General features: G+C 39.3%; 1 protein-coding gene and 1 pseudogene across 1 annotated transcript; both read left to right on the top strand.

The window, feature by feature from the left end:
* Positions 1-19,349: 19,349 nt before the first annotated feature.
* LOC143680511 (pre-mRNA-splicing factor RBM22 pseudogene) lies at positions 19,350-20,670 on the top strand (annotated as a pseudogene).
* Positions 20,671-20,725: 55 nt separating this feature from the next.
* On the top strand, positions 20,726-24,766 carry LOC143680510 (14-3-3 protein zeta/delta-like). The gene is made up of 3 exons (XM_077156900.1): positions 20,726-20,739; positions 23,179-23,653; positions 24,440-24,766. The coding sequence occupies exons 1-3, from the start codon at positions 20,726-20,728 to the stop codon at positions 24,764-24,766; spliced, it is 816 nt and encodes a 271-aa protein (XP_077013015.1).
* The last annotated feature ends 592 nt before the right edge of the window (positions 24,767-25,358 follow it).

The following is a 25,358-nucleotide window of genomic DNA, read 5'->3' as shown; positions in this document are numbered from 1 at the left end:
TCCTTTTCCCTTGAGACGGTTAATGATGGGCTGTAGCCCTTTCAGATGGGTTATGGAGATAGGAAATTGTGGCCAAGATGGGAATGAGGATGGATCTTTTAATCATATGAGAACTGGTTTATGATGGGAAGCTATAAGGGGGGTGGAGGTATTCCACACTTTTGGGTTTACTAGATGAGGTGGTAGGGGAGGAGTGGGAAGGGTGGAACCCTGAGTGGAGGCAGAGGCCACACATAAGGGTAATAGTAAATTTGCTTGAGGATTTTTTATCCAGTGTAGTGAGGCTCCTAATTTGGCAAGATCTCACCCTATTAGCGGGCTGGGGCAAGAAGGCATTACTAAGAAAGAATGTGTAATGGGGTACCCTTCTATTAAACATGTAAGCAGCCCAGTAGTTAAGGGGCGCGAAGGACGGCTGTCTATGCCCATAACCGTGACCTGGGAAGGAAGGAGTTGACCTGAGTAAGAGCGGAGGACAGAAAAGGTAGCCCCTGTGTCCACTAAAAAGGAGGTGGACTTACCCGCTACCTTGATTGTTACCCTGGGCTCGACGAGGGTGATTGGGGTCGCTGAGGCCGGGAGTCGTCAGTCGTCGGTGGCCAGGCCCAGGACTGCTAGCGGTGGGTTAGGGGTTGGAAGGACGGCCCCTCCACGGCTAGGCACCTAGGGGACATTTTTCCAATGTCCCTTTTTACCACAGAGAGGGCATGGTCCCTTGGGCAGTCGAGGATTGGGGCACTGGCAGGACCAGTGTCCATCAAGGCCACATTTGAAGCACTTTCCTGATGGTGGATTAGTCATAGCCGGCTTCTTCTCCATTGAAGTGGGCCGCAGAGCCGCAATCAGGGATTGGGTTTGTAAATTCGCCTTTTGGCGGTCCCGGGATTCCTTTTCTGCCCTCTCCAGTTCATCATGAGTATTAAAAATTTTAAAGGTCGTGTTTACCAGGTCACGGATAAGGGCCTGAGGACCTTCCTCAATTTTTTTAAGTTTACGCCTTATATCTGGAGCCGACTGGGATATAAAGCATGTGGCTAAAACAGTTTTACCAGCCTCCAAGTCAGGGTCTAGGCAGGTATATTGGGAGAGGGCTTCTGTGAGCCGGTGTAGAAAAGCGGCCGGGTTTTCATCAGGACCCTGGGTAATTTCCCTTAGCTTATGGAAGTTTACTACTTTATGTGAAGCTTTCTGCATGTCGGCTATGAGGTATGTAAGCATTTTGTCCCGTCTAGTCCGCCCGTTCCTCCCCGCTGGAGTGTCAACCTGATATTCCCACCCAGGCTCCTGGTCTGGCACTGCCTTGTCCCCTACCGGCATGGTGTGATCAGTTATATGCACCTGGTTAGCACAGGCCCTGGCTGCATTGAAAATGCGGTCCATTTCATCTGTGGTGAGGGAAGAAGAGCAGATTACGTGAATGTCATGCCAAGTGAGGTCATAAGCATTAGCTAGATACTGGAACTAGTAGTTCCAGTAGGTAGTTGGATCACTGGAGAAGGAGCCCAACCATTTTTTAATGTGTGAAAGATTGGCCAGAGAGAAGAGAGTGTGTACCCGAATTAATCCTTCAGGTCCTGCAACCTCCCGGAGGGGACAGAGTAAAGTACTTTTTGAGCAGGTATTGGAGCTTACAGGTGAGGGTAGCGAGGAAATAGCTGGTGGCAGAAGAGCCGAAGCAGGGGGTGGGGGGCATGCCGGTAATGGGAGAGCCTTTGGAGTAGAAGGAGGAAGGGAAGGATAGGATGGTGGCTGGAATGCTGCTGGAGCAGGGGTAGGAAGAGGGGGGTAAGATGGTGGCTGGAGCACCACCAGTGGAGAAGGAAGATGAAGGCAAGATGGCGGCGGGAATGCCGCCTGTGCAGAAGGGGAGAGAGGAGGGCAAGATGGCAGCTGGGACGTCACTGGAACAGAAGGACGAAGAGAAGGAGAAGATGGCGACTAAGATGTCGCTGAAGCAGAAGGGGGGAGGGAAAGGCAAGATGGCGACTGGAGCGCTGCTGGAGGGAGGGGAGGGTAGAGCGAGGGAGAGGAGGTTAGTTTCGCAAGATGCGGTGGTGGCCCTGGTCTTTTAAAGGAAGATGAATCAAGGGGGTCAGAAAAGGAGGAAGTTTCTTCAGAGGGAAGTGGGGATTTGGGAGTTTCCTTGGCTAGGAGAACCTGAGCTGTAGAGCAGGAGGTACAAAGGGAAGGGCGGGAGCACAGAAGGAAAAAAGCCTGGACATAAGGAATTTCGGCCCATTTGTCGTTCATCTGGCAAAAGTTGCAGAGGTTCGTAAGGATATTAAAATCGAAAGTCCCATCCTCAGGCCAATGAGAATCATTATCCAATTGATATTAGGGCCAAGCCTTTTTACAAAAGTAAGTGAGGCGTTTTGGCCAGATGTCTGGAAGTAAATCCAGTGTGGATAGGTTAGTCAGGAGACAATCCAGAGGAGTATAAGGTTTTGTTTTTGAGGATTTATTGCCCATGCTGACGGGTCTCAAAAGAGAAAGGACTGGCCCAGGGGGTGTCGGCGTCCCAACGCCCTGAGTCCTCAGAGCTCTTATGAGCAGGGGCTCGTCTCCCCAGGGGACATCTCACCCTGGTTTGAGGCCCTTTCAGGTCCTGGACCTGAATTTGGGAGGGAAACGAGAAGCAGGGCATCCCCACAGCTTTTCGAGTCCCAGAAAAAGGGAGTGAGGCTTGCGGGCGTCCCCGTTCACCTCAGCCCTCAGAAGAGAACCTGACATGAATTCACGATTTTCGGAGAGTAATTAACAGACAGGCTCTCTCGGAACCATGAGACCCGGCAGCAGGGCTAGGAGGGAAGGGACTTAACCAATCTGTGGTGGATGCAGTGGTGGGCCGAAGGATCCCTTGTTGCTGGCTATGTGGAGGAAGGAGGAGAGAGGAAGCCAGGGTGCCCTTGGCCAGGCAGGCAGCACCCGTGCTCCTCTCCCGGGTTTCCGGCACCAGATGAAAGGTTTAGGAGGCAAAAGGTGAAAAAGAAGAAAAGTAGACCAGGAAATTTAAAGTGAGAGAGTTTATTTCTGCACTCCCAGGTAGAGCTCACTGCATCCAAGATGGAGAGAGGTGAGTCCGCACGTGGGCTTCAGTGCGGGCAGCTTTTAAGGATGGGGGTCAGGTAACATCTGGAAGGGGCGGTTCACTAGTTCCGGAAGTCAGGTTGGGAAGGGTGACACAGCCTCTGCAGCTCCAGTTGCAGTGCCTTTCCCCATTCCCCCGACCTAACAGTGGGCATTTATTTATCAAACATTATCTAAGTTTCCTTAAAAATGATATTAAAGTTTGCTAGACTTTTAGGTAGAATACATCTGATTTTTTTTTTTTTTTTTTTTTTTTTGCATGTATAGGCACAGGGAATTGAACCTGGTCTCCAGCACGGCAGGCAAGAACTCTGCCTGCTGAGCCACCATGGCCCGCCCAGAGTATGTTTGATTTTAATATGTTAAACATTAGTCTTTATAAAGTAAACTCTGAATAATCTTTTCTTGGCATAAAAGCCATCAAAACATTCTTTAAAAATCTTCATATTTACAGCTTTATTACCAAGACACTGTGAAGATTTCCATGGGGTAGCAATTCCTACCTATCTTACAAGACCTAGAAAAAAATCGGGACAGACAGCTCTTCAGGAACAGTGGGCAGCGGGGGGTGAAATGTCCTTATATTAAAAGAAATGGTTTGTCCTGACATTCATGGAGCTATGGTGCCAAATTTGAGATGTTTTCTTGAAAACAAAAAAAATCGCCGTAATAGCAAGGGTCCCTAAAGGTCATCACAATTTCTCCCAAGCAGAAGCATCAGCTCCTCACTTTGGATTCTTTTAAGGCAATATGCATATGTTTCACTCTATATACATTGGAACGTATATATTTGTTTTACTCATTTTCCACTGAAAAATGAGTTTCCAGAAGGCAGGGACCATTTCCTATTCATTTTTGTATCTCAATGACTATTATACTGTGAGCATCTTAAACTGGATAAAAAGATGCCATAAATGTTTCTCAAGGAACTGTGATTAATTTGGGCATTTCTTCTCACCAGCCTTTTCAAGAACTCAGACACTAATCCAGGTGGCATCCTACCTTAGCTTCCTAGATTCATCCAGCATTATTTGGATCTCTGACCTGGTTTCAGATTGTTTACACTGGCCCTGACCTGGCACTCACTGCCTTAGGACACCAGTTCTGGCAGTTGTCCATTGACTCCACCCATCCCAACTGCAGGACCAAGTCTGTCAAGGAAAAGCATCAGATATTCAGAGCTTGGAAAAGAGTTTAGAAATAACAACTGCTCAATGTTTCAAAACTAAAGTCACTCAATAATCACCTGACATTTCCTAAACATCTCTAGTGCTCAAAGTACTTTGCTGAAAACTGGGGATAAAAAAAAAAAAGTTTAAGATGTGATCCCTAAAGTTAAGAAGCTTATAAACTGAAAAACGGAGAGAGAGTGAACAAAAGAAGTGCTATTATGGAGGTATATGCAAAGCATTGTAGGATCACAAAAGATAAAGGTACATCCCAAATTAAAGCAATAGGGGTAATCCAAGAAAGATTTCTCATGGACTATGGTCCTAAATAATAATAATAATAATTATTATTATTATTATTATTATTATTATTATTTGCATGGGCAGGCACCAGGAATTGAACCTGGCTCTCCAACACAGCAGGCGAGAGCTCTGCCTGCTGAGCTACCGCGGCCCACCCAACCTAAATTAAATTTTTGGGACTAAAGTCAGCAGGACTTTGTGACTGCTTCAATCTCAAGTAGGAAAAGGGGTCTAATATGACTTAGGGAATAGTGTTTGGGAATATAGAGGGATGTGTCAGTCTTTGGGGATGCTGATGAATTCAGTTTAGGACACTGAGTTTGGGATGCATATGGAATAATCAAGTGGAGATATCCAATATGCAATTGAAATAAGTGTCTAGAATTCAGAAGAACTCTGTGAACCAGAGTTGTAGATTCGGGAGTCATCAGCATATTCAACCTTGAAATTGAATAAATTGACCCAGGGACAACATGAAGAGTAAGAAGAGAAGAAAGCCAAGGATGGCACTCTGCAACCCACACACATTGAAGGTCTGAACAGGGGAACCAAGAAGGAACAACCATAAATCAGAAGAAAACCAAGAGACAGTAATTGTAATGGGCATTGTTGGTTTTTTAATAGGTATCACTTTCCTACTCTTCTTCATATAATCTCTTCCCCCATGGAGTCCATGAGCCTCCCATCCACTTTCTGGTGACTGCAATGAGCAAGTAACCCAATGGAATTCAAGAGAAGTTTGATGGAGGATCTGAGCCAATTCTTCAATATTCTCATAGAAGAACTTCTAAAAGTGATGCTTTTCCTTTCTCCAAAGTGACGCTTACCTAACATCCCAGGTAAATATGAAGTCCAGATGTGTGGAAGATTTCTCTCTGACAGCCTGAAAAGGAACCAGTTCAAGGAAGAAAGCCAACCAAGGAGAACCACCAAGATATGAAGCTGGAGTCAATCCTGATACTTACTCAACCTATAGACTTCCACTCATGTGACCTTATGAAGTGCCTTGTTTTTTAAACCAATTGGGTTTGAGTCACTTTCTTCTGAAGCAGAGCTAACTGATATGGTAGTGTCACAGAAACCAAAGGAGATAAGACCTTCAGCAGGAAATAACTGAGTAAGCAAAGTGGCACCTGGAGGTCAGATGATGAAGAAACTGAAATGTACCTAAATGACTCAGTAATCCAAAGGCTTTGGAGAGAGGAGTTTCAATCAAATGGTCGTACCTGTGGTGGTTAGAGAACTCAACGGGAAATGAGCACTGAGAGAGAGCAAAGATATTATCTTCAGCAAAATTTGTCTGTAATATGAAGAGAAAGTAAGGGAGCTGTACAGGATGGTTTTCTTGTTGTTTATTTTGAAAATGAGAGTAGAATAGCAGATGAGTCAACAAGTGGATCTCCACACTTTTTGCCATTACTATGCTCTCCCCTCCCTCAAAGTTCATGGAAAATCTCAGAGGAGAGATGTGTTCAATAGTTCAGTAACTCTTCATCCTGGATTCAGCTGTAAAAGTACAGAAAACTACCATCTGAACATTTCATATTCCAACCTTTGCATTAGATACACAAGAACCTAAAGATGCAGAATGAGCCTACTAAAGCACTTGCTCAAAAGAAATGGAAGCACTTGAGGAAACATGACAATGAGTGTTCATTGCAATATTTTTTTTATAATTGAAATATTAAGGAGGAAACCTAAATGATTTGTCAATAGAGAAATGGTAAAAACAAAATAAGGTATATTGAATTGTAATCTATTGAATACTCTTAAGGATTTTTAAATTATGAGCTGTATCTCTGTATATCAATATGGAAAAAATCTCCATGTGAAAAAATTATGAAACAATTTGTGTGATATGATGCTACACATGACATTCAAAACAAATATAATTATATAAACTTTTCTCTGCATAAATTATATGCAGAGAAAAAATATCAAGAAGAATATACAACAAAGTGTTATCAGTGATATTTTAGTTTCCTAGGCTGCTCAAAATAGATACCATGAAATGGATTGGCTTAAACAATGGAAATTTATAAGCTTGTTGTTTTGAGGCTGTCAAAATGTCCAAAAACGACATCGTCAAAGCAATGCTTTCTTCCCAAAGACTGGCTGCCAGTGGTCCTTGGCTCTTCTACCACAAGGAACGGCACATAGCAGCATCTACTGGTCTCCCCCTTCTCTTCAAAGTTTCATCGCTTTCAGTTTCTTGCTTCCATGGCTCTCTCTCCTCTCTGTCTTGCTTGCCTTTATAAAGGACTCCAGTAATAGGATCTAAAGACACATCCTAAATGAGATGGGTCACACCTTAACTGATGTAGCCTCATCAAAAGGTCCTACTTACAATGGGTTTACACCCACAGGAATGGATTGGATTTAAGAACATGTTTCTCTAGAGTGTATACCTCTTCAAGCCACCACTGAGGTCACCGCTGGGAAGGGAGGTGGGATTTGCGGTTTGGGGCAGAGAAGGGAATTACAGGAAAGGGTAATTTTACATATATTTTGTATTCTTTTATATAAGTTGATTTTGTACAAGAAGAATATTTTTATTTATTTTTGCATGAAAAATGAAAAAATTAGGTGTGTGAAGAAAACAGAGGCAGTTGAAAAATCAGGAAATAAACTATAGCAACCAGTATTTCACATTCTCCCTTTAACAAGAAAAGGAAACACTATAAAACTGATCATTTTTAAGGTCTTTATTTCACAATAATGCCACTAGGTTTTTATACGCTATTTTTGGGTGCATTTAAAATTAATTTGTTATTGGTTATATGTAAAACCAATATAAAGTTGTGGGCATTGAGTTGAGTTTATCCATAAATAACTTCATACCCACCACCATCTGGTTCAATTTAACATCATTTATTTTCAAATTGTAAGGCTGTTCAAATGAACTGGCCAATCCATATTTCACATATTTGCATTTGTGAAATATGGATTGTGGGCTGGTAGGGAAGGACAACAGGCTCAACCAGGTCCTGAAATGGATCTGATTAGTAGGCCAAGAAGTGCTGAATTCTCAGCTACTTGGTTATATCTAGTAAGTCACACAGACGGATGTAAGAGACAGTAAGCCACCCCAATGGTGGCTTACCACCATTGTAAGAGTCTGAATTATGAACCACAGGAAAAACTTCCTTAATCTGAATCTCATTCCTGTGGGTATGAACCCATTAGAAATAGATCTTTTTGAAAAAGTTATTTTTAATTAAGATGTAGGCAATTGAATCAGGATGGGTATTAATCCTATTACTGGAAGTCTTATAAAAAGAAACTCAGGGGAAAGAACCAGAAGTTCAATGCCAGCAGGAACCTGGAGGAGAAAGGGGAGGACACTGTCTATGACAGGAAAGCCAAGGAATCCAAGGACTGCCAGCCAACCAGAATGCTACTGACTCTAGGAGGAAGCAAGCCTTCTAGCCTCTGAAACCCAGAGCTAACAAATTCCTAATTGTTAAGCCACCCCACTATATGGTATTTGGATTAGTAGCATGGGAAACTAAGACATGCCCTGTGATTTCTTAGTCAAAAATCATCCAAATAGATGGTTTCAATAAGGGGAAAGCCATTAAACATTTAGAGAAGTAAGACACTGGAAATCCAGTACTCAAAGATTTGTGTACCTTCTATATAAATAAACCACCATCTTATTAATATATTGTTAAGAAACTTTCTATTTCTGTGTAACCAAACTATTGTGATTATTTCAAATCTTATATTTCTATAAAAACATAATTAAATTAGGGCAGTAGTGTCCTTTAGTGACAAGCTATCAATGGTTTACCAAATAATAAACCTTTGCTAGTTATAAGCACCTAATTACAATGGCCATATTCTATACCCTTCCCACAAAGTAATTTAACAAGATGTCAGACATCATGTTTTGTTTCGGCCTCAAAAACAAAAACTTTGTGCCTGAGGTAGACAATTCAATTGACCAAATGCTAATACGTCTAAATAATTTTGAGCCTGGGACAGAGTAACAATTGTACCTGATCTGATCGTAAATTTGGAAACAGTTTTCAGTCATTGAAAAAAAAGAAAAATGAAATGGCCAAGACAGTGGGACTGGGTTAGACTAGTTTATCTATTCTAAACTAATCTAGGTAAAATTCAGGCCTATGAATAACATCTTAGAGAAAATAAGGCATAAGGCATGGAAAAAGTGAATAGAATCAATTTGTATGTACTGATCTATAATCATTGGACAAAAGAAAATAGAGAAAGATTTTCAGTTGAAAAACTAGCTAGCAATCAAACATTTACTGAGCATATACTACTCATAAAACTGGAACACACAGCAGAAAACAAAAACAGACATGACCTTTATCCTCCAGGTTATTCCAAAATTTAAATATTGACAAATATCCAATAAAATCACATCTCTGGCCTTATTACCACATAAGTTTTATTTTCAGTTGTATAGTTACCACTATAAGGAAATAAGTCAAACTTAAAATTTTTTCATTAGAAACTAAATTTAAAAGTATATATTTTTTCATTTTAAATATTTATCCCACTAAATTCTTTACATAGAATTCAGGAGATAAAAACAAACTGTTCTCTTCTTGATATTCTCACAAGCAGTGTGGACAACCAAAGCTATATAGGCTGAGCCCCCAGTCTTAGGGTTTGTTCATATAAAACTAAGTAGGTCAAGCCTACTTAAAATTAAGCCTAATAATTGGAGCTGAAGGGATACAGACTGAGCAACAAGACTGGATACAAAAACTCAGAAATGGACAGCACAATACTACCTAATTGTAATGTAATTATGTTAAAACACTGAATGAAGCTGCATCTGAGGTACATTTTTTTTTCACTATATTATCATTTTATTTCTTTTTCTGTTGTCTTTCTATTTCTTTTTCTAAATCGATGCAAATGTACTAAGAAATGATGAATATGCATCTATGTGATGATATTAAGAATTACTGATTGTATATGTAGAATGGAATGATTTCTAAATGCTGTGTTAGTTAATTTTTTTAATTAATAAAAAAAAAAAAATTAAGCCTAAGAGTCACCCCCAAGAGAACCTCTTTTGTTGCTCAGATGTGGCCTCTCTCTCCAGCCAACACAGCAAGCAGACTCACCACCCTCCCCCTGTCTACGTGGGACATGACTACCAGGGGTGTGGATCTTCCTGGCAGCGTGGGACAGAGATCCTGGAATGAGCTGAGATTCAGCATCAAGGGATTGAGAAAAACTCGAGAATGAGCTGAGACCCAGCATCAAGGGATTGAGAAAACCTTCTCGACCAAAAGGGGGAAGAGTGAAAAGAGACAAAGAGTCAATGGCTGAGAGTGGCTGAGAGAGTCCAAACAGAGTCGAGAGGTTATCCTGGAGGTTATTCTTATGCATTAAGTAGATATCACCTTGTTATCCAAGATGTAATGGATAGGCTGGAGGGAGCTTCCTGAAAATGTAGAGCTGTGTTCCAGTAGCCATGTTTCTTGATGATGATTGTATAATGATATAGCTGTCACAATGTGACTGTGTGATTGTGAAAACCTTGTGTCTGATGCTCCTTTTATCTACCTTGTCAACAGATCAGAGGAACATATGGAATAAAAATAAGTAATAGGGGGAACAAATGTTAAAATAGATTTAGTTTGAAATGCTAGTGATCAATGAAAGGGGTATAGCCTGTAAAAATTTGTTTTTCTGTTTGTTATATTTTTCTGTTGTCTTTTTATCACTTTTTCTGAATTGATGAGAATGTTCTGGGAAATGATCATGATGATGAATATGCAACTATGTGATGATATTCTGAATTGCTGAATGTATGTGTTGGGAATGTTTGTTTCTTGTAATTTTTTTTTAATTAATAAAAAATTTTTTTAAAAAACTGTTCTCAAGTATTACTACAGCATTGTATTTAAAGGAAAACATGGAATACATTTGTTCTATAAGATCAAACAGAACCAACCTCTCTCTCTCTCACTCTCTCTTTCTCTGTCTCTCTCTACATATATATATAGATATAGATCTATATATCTATATATCTATATATAGATATATAGATATATAATTTTTTTTTTCCTAACATGGGCAGGCACTGGGAATCAAACCTGGATCTCCGGCACAGCAGGCAAGAACTCTGCCTACTGAGCCACCATGGCCTGCCCCAAACTCAATATTTTAAATACAAAAATCACATGACAGTCCCATTCAGTCTGTAAAAATTCATTCCAAAGTGGGTCTGTGATTTTTAAGCTGCTACTATTCACAATTGGATGGCATTTGTATAAATGTCTGTATTAATTTCAAAATGTATTTCATGTGTCTAGTCCCTTATTATATTATTAAAATTTAAATTCTTCTCAGTTTTCAATACTAGAGAATTATTCTTATCAAAATAGTTACTGCAGTACAAAATTCCCATCATTGATTATAATAAATACTATAAATTTTAGCTCCCAAAAATCAGATTTTTGTTGAAGGATTATATGGAGAGAGGCAATGCCACATAACTCACCACAGGCTCTACATTTAGTGAATTTTGCTTTAAAAATATTCTAATAATGCTGAATATTAACTATAGATTGTAACTTGATATCCACAATTGTTCTAAGAATTGGCTTAACCATCAGAAACTGTCTCCAAAGAAACCAATCAATGGGCCAAGAAGAGGAACAAAAAACAGGGACTGAAATTAATGCTTAAGTACTCTCTTTGTAATACTTCCAAAGATTAACATGAAAAAGTGACCCAAGAAGAGACAGATGGACAGGAAATAGCCAATTCCCTTCTTTAAGGGATGAAAAATATGAGGCCCACAGAGATAAAGTAGTCTCCTGACCAGAGACACATAATTTGTTGGGTACATGACGAGAACAAGAGTTCAGTTCTCCATATTGCCAGCACCTGCCATGCCAAAGTATAGGGAAGGGGTAAAAATAAGAGCAGGACTCACTTACCACATGCACATACTCTCCAGACCTTCCATGACTCTTTCTTTTCCATTATGCAGAACACATACCTTTCCCACTACTTGTATCTAAAGTGAATAATTTTCATTTATTCTCCTTCTAATATACATCTATGGGTTTTACTACAATAAAGTTATCTAAATCTCTTGCTTTTTTTAAAATATGAATTTCAGAAACGATCTTTTACTATCAAAGTAAAAAGTAACAATTAATTCCTAAATATCATACAGTGATTTCGAGTTTTTTTGTATTGTTTGTAGTCTATGTAATACAAAATCTATGTAAAAAACAAAGCAAAAATAAATACAACCAAGCAATACCATTAAAATAATAAAATGACTTCAGACAGTTTTTCAGACAAAGCAGGAACCATAATCATACTAATTTCTCTACCTTTTCTGAGCATTTTCCTCTTCTCAGTATTTTTTTTCCATGTATTATAATTCAATAATAGGCTAGGTTCTAGGAAAAACAGAAAATGAAACATGGCCCTTATAAAATGAAATCGTAATTTAAATTTTAAATGTTAAAACAGAATGTCCTATGAGTGTAATTTTCGCTCCCTCAAAGCAGGGCTTCTTTTGAAGTCATGGGACAACCCAGTGAGTAGGGGACAAAGGCTGGACAGTGACCAAAAATTGGCATCAAATTTCAAAACGGGGTTCTGACTTGTTCTTACAGCCCAAAAATTATATTCCAAAATGTAATAGCTTGTGAATTTTGAGCACACTTGAAAGGAAAAGGCCAGGTCCTCAGACCCTGAAGGGCTTTCACTGATAATCGGTAGAAAGGTTTTAAGAAGATAAAACTGAGAGTTCCTTAAATAGGGATGAAAGGTTGAATCGTGTGAAATTGTTGTTTTTCTTAAGCATGAGAAACTACTTTCTACATTTACAATACTCCAGAAAAACAATGAAATTGGGCAGATAGAACACAGTGATGATCTAATTTTAGAAAAACTAGAAAGTGGCTTTTTCAAAGCAAAATTTTTTGTGCTTCAAAAGTAGTTTTTATTTTTAACTGTGACTATACACAATACTAAATACTAATTTTTTACCTCTATTAATCAATGATTAAAAGTACAAATTTATATTCTGGCCCTTTTCTCCTAAGATAAACTTTAAGGAAATCAAACGTTTTGTCCCAGATCAACCCAAAAACCAATGTCATGGGGCAAAGCTGACATTGCAGGCCTGAGAGCTGAGACAGGCCCATCTCTGGCCCGCCAGCTTTTTCATCCTACATATTCTGTTGGTGCCAGGAGAGAGCCTGGAAGGAGAGAGGAAATTTTTACTCTCTAATTCTGCCTTCCAGGAAGAGACCAGGGCTGCTGTAGAGATTACATCGTCTTCGTTGCATCTCTTTCCCCTTCCCAGCTAACCTATTCTCCTCAAGGTTAGGTTTAACTGCACCAAAGACTTATGGCCAAAAACACGGTCTGCAATCTAAAATCAAGCTAGACTCCTAAGCAACTGTTGCCTAAAGGAAGAGAGTAAATGGAATGCAGGCTGTGGATTCAATCCCCAAGCAGTTAGACATAAGTTCAAGAGTTTCCCCCCGCTCCCCCCAAAAAACAAAGAATCCAAAGCATTCATTAGTGTCTAATATTGATAAGGAGATTTGGTGATGACTGTAAATTAAGCTGCTGAGAAGGAATGGAGAAAATGAATGATTAAATCACATTAAACCAAGCGGGGCTGTTTTAAATGATAGGTTAGTAGCAGCAAGACAGGTATTTCTAGCTTCTAACTGCAAGTGTTGTCATATAGTGAAGCAACAACAAACTAGGCCAACAAAATATTTCCATTTTGTCAAATTTAGCCATTTACAGATTTTCACTTTGTCCCTGCCTCAGAAAAAAAAGAAAGAAAAAAAAAAGAAACAAATCAATGGAATTATACCAACTACTTTTCTACCTTGAAAAAGAGAAAAGGCCAACTTGTATATTTAGATCCATACCAGCAGCTATTGAATGTTTCTTATGTGATATGTCATAACAATAAACACATCAAACAATCATATGAACACTGAAGGTGCCCCAAGAGCGTAGAGCATAACCCTTTGGAATGGGTCTGGCACATCGTGCTAATATGTTTTAATTCAAAAAACCCCTAACTCTACGGCTTTATCTGAGTGGGCTTCACAGAGCCAAGAATAGCTAGGGATTTAAAAAAAAAAAAGGCTATTTATCTGTTTCTTTAAAAAGAGAGGGAAAGGGGGAGATTCTTAAAGAACACTGTGTCTTCTAGGAAAACTTCCCTATCATAAAAAAAGTGAAAAGGCAGGGGTGCAAGAGTAGTTCAGTGGTAGAATTCCCAGCCAGCATGCGGGAGATCCAGGTTTGATTCCTGGCCTGTGCACTTTCCCTCCCCTTACCTGCCCCCCCCCCCAAAAAAAGAACTTCAAAAAGTGAAAAGGCAACCCACTCAACAGGAAAAAATATTTGGAAACCATATATCTGATAAGGGTTTAATATCCAGAATATGCAAAGAAATGCTACAACTCAACAATAAAAAGATAAACAACCCAATTTTTAAAAAGAGCAAAAGATTTGAAGGGACATTTTTCCAAAGAGGAAATGTAAATGGCTAAAAAAGCACATGAAAAGATACTCAACATCACTAGCTAATAGAGAAATGCAAATCCAAACCACAATGAGATATCATTTCACACCTACTAGAATGGCCACTATTAAAAAAAAAACAAAAACTATAAGTGTTGAAAAAGATGTGGAGAAATAGAAACACTTATTCATTGCTGGTGGGAATGTAAAATAGCACAGCCACTGTGGAAGACAGTGTGACAGTTCCTCAGGAAACTAAGTATAGAATTGCCATATGATCTGGCAATCCTGCCATGAGGCATATACCCAGAAGAACTGAGAGCAGGAACTCAAGACATTTGCAAACCAATGTTCATAACAGCATTATTTACAATTGCCAAAAGATGGAAGAACCCAGGTGTCCAAAAACCAATGATTGGATAAACTGAATAGAGTACATACATACAATGGAATGTTTTTCAGCTGTAAGAAGGAATGAAGTTCTGATGCATGTGACAACCCTGAGAGGTTGGGGAGGAACCCTGAGGCCACGTTGAGTGAAATAAGCCAGGCACATAAGGACAAATGCAGTATGATCTCACTGATATGAACTAATCATAATAAGCAAGCTCATTGAGTTAGAATGTAAAATATAGGTTATCAGGAGATAGAATGGGGTTAGAGAATGGGGAGTTGATGCTTAACTTGTACAGAATTTCTACTTAGGCTTATGGTAAAGGTTTGGAAATGGAGGGTGATGATTGTAACACATTATTGTGAGTGTAATCAACAGCACTGAATTACATAGATGAACACGGTTAAAAGAGGAAACTTTGGGATATGTTTATTACTAGAATAAAAATTAAAAGATAAAACACAGGACTGTACAGCACAGTGAACCCTGTTGTAGTTGATAGGCTATAATTAATAGTGTAAGTATAAGAATGCTCTTTAATGGGTTATAACAAATGTCTGATACTAATACAAGGTGGCAACAATAGAGTGGTATACGGGAAAAAAATATACCAAATGTAAATAATGGATGATAAAGAAAACTATTTTAATAATCTTTCATCAATTGCAACAAAGGTAACCACTGTTTAACAAAGCACAATTAATACTGTTAATGGTGTCATAAATAGTAACAAATGTACCACACCAATTAAGCTATTGGTGGTGGGGTGGTGTACGAGAATCCTGTATTTTATGCATGATTGTTTTGTAAACTCATGACTCCTCAAATGAAAAAAAATTAACCTCTTAAGGGTTTCGAAATGTATCACTACAGATGTGTCTTGTGCTGTCTAATACAAATTAATGAAAAATACTTGAAGTTGTGGGACTTCAGATGATGCTAGATTATCCATTCTGAAGGGATATTGCTGATACACAAACAATCACCAATAGCAAGTTCAAACAACCACCAGTATCAAGGGCATCCTAAGGGCCAGGCACTGTTCTAAGTGCTTTACATACATTATCATTTTTAATCTTTACAATAACCTGTAGGGCATGTATTAAATTCCCTATTCTACAGGTGAGGAAACTGAACATTACAGAAATTAAATATCTTTACCAGGGAAACCCTGATACTGTCTCAAATATTAGGGACTCCCGAGTCAATAGGTCAAGCCCTTGAACTTGAGGCTTGCTCTTGTGAAGTTTATGTGTGTAGCAAAGAAGCTAAGCCTACCCATAGTTATGCCTAAGAGTTACTTCCAGAAAACCTCCTTTGTTGCTCAAATGTGGCCTCACTCTCTCTAAACTCAATTCTGCAAATAAAATCACTACTGTCCCCGCTATGTGGGGCACGACACCCAGGGGTGAAAGTCTCCCTGGCTCCCAAAAGCATTCCTGCCAACCCTAAAGAACACCTAGGACTTTATCTGAGATTTTACAAAGGTTCCATGCACTATGATTACTTTCCAGAAACCTACAACTTCCAGATGGTTCCTAGGCCAGATAAGTTCTGAAATCCACAGGGCCCAGCCTCTCCAGAACATCAACTAGTCCCATCCCCCATCCCACATGATCGTTTCCAACATGAAAAAGTTAGAATAGACATAACCCAAGTACTTCCCTAAAGATTAGAAGAAAGATCAAAGGAGAAGGAGGAGTTATAACAGAGAAGATAGGATTTAACAAATGAGAATGACTGCTGAATCATTATATCTATATTTCTTTTGGTCTCCAGTGTCTTGGAGCAGCTAAAAGGAAAAACCTAAAGCTGTGGAACTCTAATCCATTCCAAACTCTGAAATCTGCTCTATAACTAATTGTTGTGGTATGCTTTGAAATTTCTTGCTTTTTTTGTACATATACTATTTTTCAGAATAAAAAAATTAAATATCTTATACAAGTCTTTCACATTAGAAAGCAAACTGAACCCAGTCCATGCTCCAAAGATTGTGTGTTCTCAGCAACCGTTTTCTGCTTCCTCATATAATCAAGTTCAGCAAGAGAAAAACAAACTCAGGGATACACCTTCAGATAAATAGGTTTTCATAGAATTATGTAATCTCAGAGTGGTTGCCCCCACACCATATTTAATTCCGTCAACCTCCCAAATGTTCCCTCTATTAAATATCTACTCTCAACTTCCTGTCAGAGACTTCAGTGGGGGAGAAAAAGAGAAAGGAGAAAGAGGCCTAGATTATCACAAAACATCTGTTTGTGTTAGTCCTTTCAGGTGTAATACTTATATGAAAGGAGGTAAAAAAAAACAGTGTAACCGAGTCCCATATAATCGTATAAAATTAGTTCCCTCTTCAGCTACACATAAGTCAGTTCTAAGACAAACAGGTGTCTAATATTAATAGGATTATACCCTTATAGCTGCTCTCAGACACAGAGAAAGAATAATGATGATTATTATCCCAGACTAGAAGAAATATTTGAAATGGGAGAATAAAATAGGGATTTTGCCTCATTACATAAAGAAACTCAAAGACTATATATCAAAATTTATGAGTCATATTACTCAATCTTGGAAAGTCAGCTCTTTTGGAAAATGTAATACCACAAATTCTGTATTGTTGATCATATTTTTAAGGATACTATGGAGAAGTCAGAAATAGAACATAAAGAACTAATTAGGGAGGACTTGTAATTTTAAAAAAATGGACTAAAAACATGTACTTATCTCTTCTTTCTCCTTAAACTGCCTAAAACCATGGTAAAGAAACTTCTTTAAGAGCAGAACTCCAAAGAGAATGAGAGTCAAGATAATAGCAATATATACCATATATATACATGTGTATATATATATATATATATATATGGGGGGGGATTGTAAAGTAGAAGAATAACTATTAGTAAAATAAAGAGTTTGAGAAGGTTAAATCCTAAAAACCAGAGTCAAGTAAGCCAAGAAGCAACATGATTTGCTTTGCATACAACGTGCCTTCTAATTCTCAAAAATTGACAAAACTGGACACCTATGGAAGTATGGGCAAAGATGAGAACAGAATAGAATAGGTGAAAAGATCCTTTAAAAAGAAACTGGATCACTTCCTGTCAACCAAGATGGCAATATGATACTCCAGGGTTCTATTTTCCCATAGAATCCTTGAATAACTATCAAAACTGGCAGAGCCATTTTATAAAGAACTCCAGACACAGTTAAAACATGTAATAATTTCTTGAGTGCCGAATTTAGAAACCAAGCTTAAAAACAGTGGCGGAGGTGGGGTAAGGAAGTCAGTGTCTATATTTCGGAACCACACATACTCTTTGAGACCAATGAGGAAGGTTTATTTGATCTGGAACTGAAATTTCTTGTAATGCATAATCTAATTCAACTTATCTGTATAGCTCATTTGAACAACTGAAACATAGGAAGCACAGCGCATGAAAGCAGCCCTTTAATTCTGTATAGATTATTGTAATGCCTATAAATACCCTAGAGTATATTAAGCAGATAATCAAAAGTATTGGCAAAGTCCCCTGAGGGAGGGGAGGAAGACTACGGAACTATTAAACCTTACCATCAAGGAATCCCCAGATACTGTGTCAAACTTAAGGGATACCCAAATCAATAGGCCATGCCCTCAATCATGAGGCTTACTCTTGTGAAGCTTGTGTTGGTAGCAGAGCTTAGACTACCTATAGACATGCCTAAGAGTTACTTCTGGAGGACCTCTGTTGTTGCTCAGACGTGGCCTCAGTCTCTCTAAACCCAACTCTGCAAATGAAATCATGCCTACCCCCCTACATGGGACATGACATCCAGGGGTGAAAGTCTCCCTGGTAATGGGACATTAGTCTCCCTTGTAACATTCATCCCGGGGATGAATCCAGACCTGGCACCATGGGATCAACAATTACATCCTGACCAAATGGTGGAAAAGAAGTGTAATTAATAAGGTATCAGGGGCAGAGAGAGTTCAAATAGAGTCGAGAGGCTACTCTGAAAGTTGCTGTTATGCAAGCTTCGGGTAGACCTTGCTACCTATCATGACCTGCCAACCCCCAACCATTCCAGCCAATCCTAAAGAACACCTAGGGCAACATATAAAATTCCACAAGGGCTCCAGGCACTAGAGTAACTCGCCAGAAACCTAACTTCCAGATGGGGCCTGGTCCAGATAAGTCCTGGGACCTAGCCCAAACTCTCCAGAACATCAGATAGTTCCAACTCCCTATCCCACATTACTGACAGCCCCTTCCAATACCAAAAATTTTGAATCACCATAGCCCAAACAACCCCAAAGAGAAGTATAGAAAGATCAAAGGTGATGGTGGAGTTATACATAGAAGATAGGACTTAACAAATGAATATGAATGCTGAATCATTACATTGAAATCTCTTTTAGTCTCCAGTATTTTAGAGCAGCTAGAAGTAAAAACCTAAAATTGTGAAATTATAACCCATCTCAAAGTCTGAAATATGTTCTACAACTAGTTGTGGTGCTGTGCTTTGAAATTTATAACTTTTTTGTTTATATGTTATTATTCATAAAAAAAAAAAAGGAGGAAAAAAAGCCAATTGTGATGATAAAAAAAAGTATTTAAGCCCTCTAGCTTCCTATATTCTAGAGCAGCTATAAGGAAAAATATGAGAGGATTTTATGGTAGCCCATGACAAACTCTGGGATCTTTCCAGTAACCACTTTTTGAAGAGTACTTTGAAAACAATTGCTATTTTATTTCTTTGCTTTGTATATATGTTATACTATACAATTAACAAAAGTTTAAAAAAAAAACACTAAAAAAAAAAGTAGTGAGGAGTCTCAGGGCCTGACGGGATTGTGGCAGTCCTCTCTTCCAAATAGAAAGCCACTGCTGCCTCCTGACAGTCTCAAGATGGCAACCTCTCTGGGATCCAATACTTACAACAGGCAGAACTGAGAGTATATGGACTTCCCCATACTGTGTCAGAAATGTTTTGGAGAAAACCTGTATATCTGAATGACCAAAAAAAAGTATTGGAAAGAATGCAGCATCTGTGCCAAGCCATTCACAGTGTTTTGCTGGTACTCCGGGGTTTGCGTGTATTTCAAGAAGACCAAAGTCTGCCAAACCTGCAGTAAATTGAAGAATGCCTACCAGACCTGCCTCTCGGACATAGAATATGGCTTGCCCATCCAGGTTCGTGATGTAGGTTATCTTTTAAGGATGCTATGCCAAAGTCAGATGTCAACAAAGAGTACTACACTCAGATAATGGAGTGAGAGATTTCTAACTCTGATTTGATGGAACATGGGCAGTTAGTATGCTGGGGAAAGCCTCATCCACCAATGACATGCTACTCAAACTGGCCTAGACCACACCCTGCTAATGGAATCAACCCCACATTTGCTCCTTCTGGGTGAAAGGAGAATATAAGAGAGGAGAGGAGTATCCATACAGACATGAAGAGTGTACAGATCCAGATGACCCCCCTTGCTAATCAGAATATCAAAGACCAATATTATGGAATCAATGATCCTATGGCAGATAAGCTTCTAAAACAGGCTTTAACAATGCCTTGTCTGGATCCACCAGAGAACAAGACTATCACCACACTATATGTCGGTGGCAGGGGAAATACCATTACTGAGACAGATCTAAGAAATCATTTCTACAGCTTTGGAGAGATTTGGACAATAACTGCTGTGCAGAGACAGCAGTGTGCTTTTATCCAGTTGCCACAAGGCAAGCTGCTGAAGGGGCAGCCAAAAAATCTTTTAATAAGTTGACTGTCAATGGCCACGGGTTTAACATGAAATGGGAAAGATAACAAACAGCCAGAGGAAAAGAAAAAGAGAAGGACAGAACCACAGACTCTGTAATCAAGCTACAGCCTGTTCCAGGGTTGCCCGGAGTTCTTCCTCCTCCTCCTGAAGCAGCAGAAGCAGCTCTGCTCACTACGTCAACCTTCCCCCAAGTGGTCCTCGACTTGGTGAACACTGCCCTCCCACCATGCCCTGGTATTGCTCCACCCCCACCCCCAGGTTTGGGGCCACACATGTTCCATTCAATGGGACCACCCCCTTCTTTCATGAGGGCTCCAGGACCTATCTACTCTCCTTCTGAGGACCCGCAGAGGACAGGAGCTCAGGCCAGGAAACACAGCAGCCCCAAGCACATTATTACCACACTTGGGCTCTACAGAAGAAAAGTGCTCTCATTTTCCAGTAAATGAATCTCCAAATATATGCTGAATGCATTCTGATGTGGGAAGTCAAAGAACTACAGCTATGCTTTCCTACATGTATTCAAAGGGATGATGGGCCTCAAATAAGCTGCCATTAACACATCTGGTTACTACTATAACATTACTAACAAAACCTAATGCCTGCTCTCCTTTTCTATCTGAGGGACAAGTGACTGGATGAATTGGAATGTCCAACAGAGTTACCATCTCATTTTGTAATTTTGTTTATCTATTTTGGAAAAAAAATTGACCTGAGGTTAAAAAAAACTTTTGACCATATTTATGTCCATTGGGTATTTTCCTTTTCATCATCTTAAAAAAACAAAAAATTACTAATTCTAATCATTGTAGTGGAATGAGTGTGAATGAACTCTTCTGAAGTCACATTCTTGGAAAGACAAGTAGAAACCAGCACCCAGAACAGCATAGACCTTGTTTTCCTCTCTTTTCCTCATTTCATACTAAAGGAATCTGGCTGATAGCTTTGCTTCTCTATGCCAACAAAAAGACAAAAATTACTTTTTATTCCTGTCAGTCAGGTGGAAACACAAATTCCATGGAGCTGTATATCATCATAGAAGCTTGGTGTCCGGAATGAAATTATTTTAAAGAACTTCCTGTGAAACACTTCAACAAACTAAAACAAAAAGTATTGGAGAGTGTTTGGATGGAAGAGTTGTGCTTTAACACCCAGAACTTTGATCGCCAACATTCATTCACTTTGTGTGTCTTCAGCATCTTATTTTAATTCCTTGCTCCTGGGCAAGGAGTTATCTGTTGGTCCTAGAATGTTTGGATATAACTGAATTAAAGATGGTAAAGGAAAACTGATGTTGTATCATGCTGTCTTTTGTTTTAAACTGATTAAAAATGGGTCAATTTTCAAAAAAGAAAAACAGTAGGGGACAGCGGGGACAACCAATTGAACAGGCTGAGCCCTAGACCCTGGGATCGCCCCTATGAAACTTACTCATGCAAAGGAGAAGCTAAGACTACTTATAATTATGCCTAAAGTCACCCCAAGGGAACCTCTTTTGTTGCTCAGATGTGGCCTCTCTCCTGCCAACTCAGCAGATAAACTCACTGCCCTCCCCCAGTGTGGGATATGTCTCCCAAAGTTCAATGGCTGAGAGATTTCAGAGTTGAGAAATTGTCCTGGGCGTTATTCTTATGCATTATATAGATATTCCTTTTTAGTTTATGGTATATTGGAGTGGCTAGAGGGAAGTACCTGAAACTGTTGAACTGTGTTCCATAGCCTTGATTCTTGAAGATGATTGTATAAATATATAGCTTTTACATTGTGAAAATGGTGTGTCTGATGCTCCCTTTATCCAGGGTATGGACAGATGAGTAAAAAAATAAAGACAATAAATAAATAATAGGGGTACATAAGGGGTTAAAAAATTGGGGTATATTACAATACTAATGGTCAATGAGAGAGAGGGCTAAGTGGTATGGGATATATGGGTTTTTTCTTTTTATTTCTTTTTCTGGAGTGATGAAAATATTCTAAAGATGATCATGATGATAAACACACAATTACGTGATGATATTGTGAGTCACTGATTATATATTTTTGATGGACTTTATGGTCTATACAGATATCTCAATAAAAAAAAAAAAACAGTAGGGGAAGCTCATGGAGACCTTGCTGACCCTTCTTCACCCCTCCCTGGGGCATGTAGAACTGGCCTGCACTCCCATTGTGGGTCCCTGGTTTTGTTACAGAGGGAGCAGAGTAACTCCTATACATATACAAGGGTACCTATATGTTGGTACCAATATATCCAGTGGCAGCATGAAGGACTGAACCAGGACACTTAGTGCTGGTTTGTTCTCTTGGGACTTGCCTGATAGGCAGAGGCATCTCGTACACAGCTAAAGCAGTGTAGTAAACACTCAAATCAAAGTAGCCTGAGGCAAAGGGTTACCGACTTCAAGACAAACAAAGAACATCTTGGAGTGGGGCAAAGTCTATTTCACAAGGAACAGAGATAGCATTCAGCGTACACGGGAAATTCCTATGGCTAAGAACACATGTCCAGGACAAGAAAAAGTCTCAGAAAAGACAGAGAGGACTATGCACTTTCAGCTCAAGCTGATTTTCTTGATAGAAAGGCTGAAATCCTAAGCAGAGCAGTAGCCAACATGTAGCCAATTTGCAAGGACTGTGAAAGGAGATTTTTAGGGGTATTTTTTTGTATTAGTATGGTTTTTTTAGCTTTTTATACTCAAAGAGATCTCTGTTATAGCACTAGATGCATACAAACTTAAGGAACAGACAGCTCATGGACTAAACCCCTGAGTTAACACTTTAAAATATTAGAATTACAGTGTACAAAAAAAACTATAACAAACACAAAAAAACAGGAAATGATGACCCACTCAAAGGAACAAGATAAAAATCAAGACAACATCAATGAAGACCAGACTTTGGACATACCAGAAAAGAATTTTAAAATGACCTCTGGCCTCACCACTGCCGCCATCCAGTCTGCTAAGCCCCGTCTGTCTGGCGCCACCTACTCCAGATTCAGAACATTCAGTTATAGATAAAAATGACCAGGTACAGAAGGCCAAACTGGCTGAGCAGGATGAACGATATGATGTCATATCAGCCTGCATGAAGTCTGCAACTAAGCAAGGAGCTGAATTATCCAAAGAGGAGAGGAATCTTCTCTCAGTTGCTTATAAAAATGTTGCAGGAGCTCATACGTCACCTTGGAGGGTCATCTCAAGTAATAAACCAAAGATGAAGGTGCTGAGGAAAAAATATCAGATGGCTCAAGAATACAGACAGAAATTTGAGACTAAGTTAAGAGATATTTACAATGATATACTGTCTTTCTTGGAAACATTCTTGATCCCCAATGCCTCACAATCAGAAAGCACGTCTGCTTTCAAAATGAAAGGAGACTACTATCATTACTTAACTGAGGTTGCTGTTGGTTATGACAAGAAAAGGATTGTGAGTCCCCTTGGAGGAATGGTGAGAAAGTGGGAAAATTCAACTTCCCCAAGGTGAATTCTTGATATTCTCACAAGCAGCGGGGACAGCAAAAGCAATAGGCTGAGCCCCCAATCTTGGGGTTTGTTCATATGAAACAACCCCACAAAGGATAGGTCAAGTCTACTTAAATTTAGGCCTAAAAGTCACCCCCAAGAGAACCTCTTTTCTTGCTCAGATGTGGCCTCTCTCTCAAGCAAACACAACCAGCAAACTCACTGCCCTCCCCCTGTCTATGTGGGACATGACTCCCAGGGGTGTAGACCTCCCTGGCAACGTGAAATCCTAGAATGAGCTGAGACTCAGCATCAAGGGATTGAGAAAACTTTCTCGACCAAAAAGGGGAAGAGTGAAATGAGACAAAATAAAGTGACAATGGCTAAGAAATTCCAAATAGAGTCGAGAGGTTATCCTGGAGGTTATTCTTAGGCATTAAATAGATATCACCTTGTTAGTCAAGAAGTAATGGAGAGGCTGGAGGGAACTGCCTGAAAATGTGGAGCTGTGCTCCAGTGGCCATGTTTCTTGAAGATAAATGTACGACGATATGGCTGTCGCAGTGTGACTGTGTGGTTGTGAGAGCCTTGTGTCTGATGCTCCTTTTGTCTACCTTATCAATGGACAAGTAAAACATATGGCTTAAAAATAAATAAATAATAGGGGGAACAAATGTTAAAATAAATTTAGATTGAAATGCTAGTGATCAATCAAAGGGAGGGGTAAGGGGCAAAAAAAAAAAAAAGAAAGAAAGGGATTGTGGATAAGGCACAACAAGCATACCAAGAAGCATTTGAAATCAGCAGAAAGGAAGTGCAACCAATGTGTTCCATCAGGCAGGCTCTAGCCCTTAACTTTTTTGTGTTCTATTATGAGATTCTGAACTCCCCAGAGAAATCTCTTTGCAAAAGAGCATTTGATGAAGCCAATGCTGAACTTGATACATTAAGTGAGGAGTCATACAAAGACAGTATGCTAATAATGCAATTACTGAGAAACAACGTGACATTGTGGACATCAGATACCCAAGGAGATGAAGCTGAAGCAGGAAAACGGGAAAATAAGCTGGCCCTCTAACTTTTGTCATCCTCATTCTAAAATTCACACAGTAGACCATTCATCATCCATGCTGTCCCACAAATAGTTATTTGCTTATAATTTATAACAGGTTTATATTATTTCCAATTGAATTTCTGGATTTCCTATGTGATTTTTATGTTTAATATTAGGGAATTAGTTAACATTTAGAGAGTTATCTGTTTCAATCTTAAGGTGGCCAATATGGGGATATGAATTTTTTGTATAAGTTATAAATGTTTGGCATAGTACTTTGGATACATTGTAGCTTCACAAGGGCAAGTATTAAAACTCCTCCCCAAATGTTAAAAAGTTGGAAAAGTGATCGGATTTTGACTAGAGATATGAATGAAGCTGATCTGGACAGGATGAAGGTAAATCAAAATACAAGGTAAAGGATGATATGGTATATATTTTAAAACTTCAACTCCCGCGTGAGACCAAAGGAAGAGATGCTTATTTGGTATAAAATTTATATTTCAGGTAGCACATTATTTAACTTATTTGACCAGTTTATTCTAGCACCATAATTACATGAAATCTGGAATGGGGTGAGACCTTGTTGGCCTGTACAGGCTAATGTGATACCCCA

The sequence above is a fragment of the Tamandua tetradactyla genome, chromosome 4 (assembly GCF_023851605.1).
Source record: "Tamandua tetradactyla isolate mTamTet1 chromosome 4, mTamTet1.pri, whole genome shotgun sequence".
NCBI classification, from domain to species: domain Eukaryota; kingdom Metazoa; phylum Chordata; class Mammalia; order Pilosa; family Myrmecophagidae; genus Tamandua; species Tamandua tetradactyla.
This window is presented reverse-complemented; position numbering and strand designations above follow the sequence as displayed.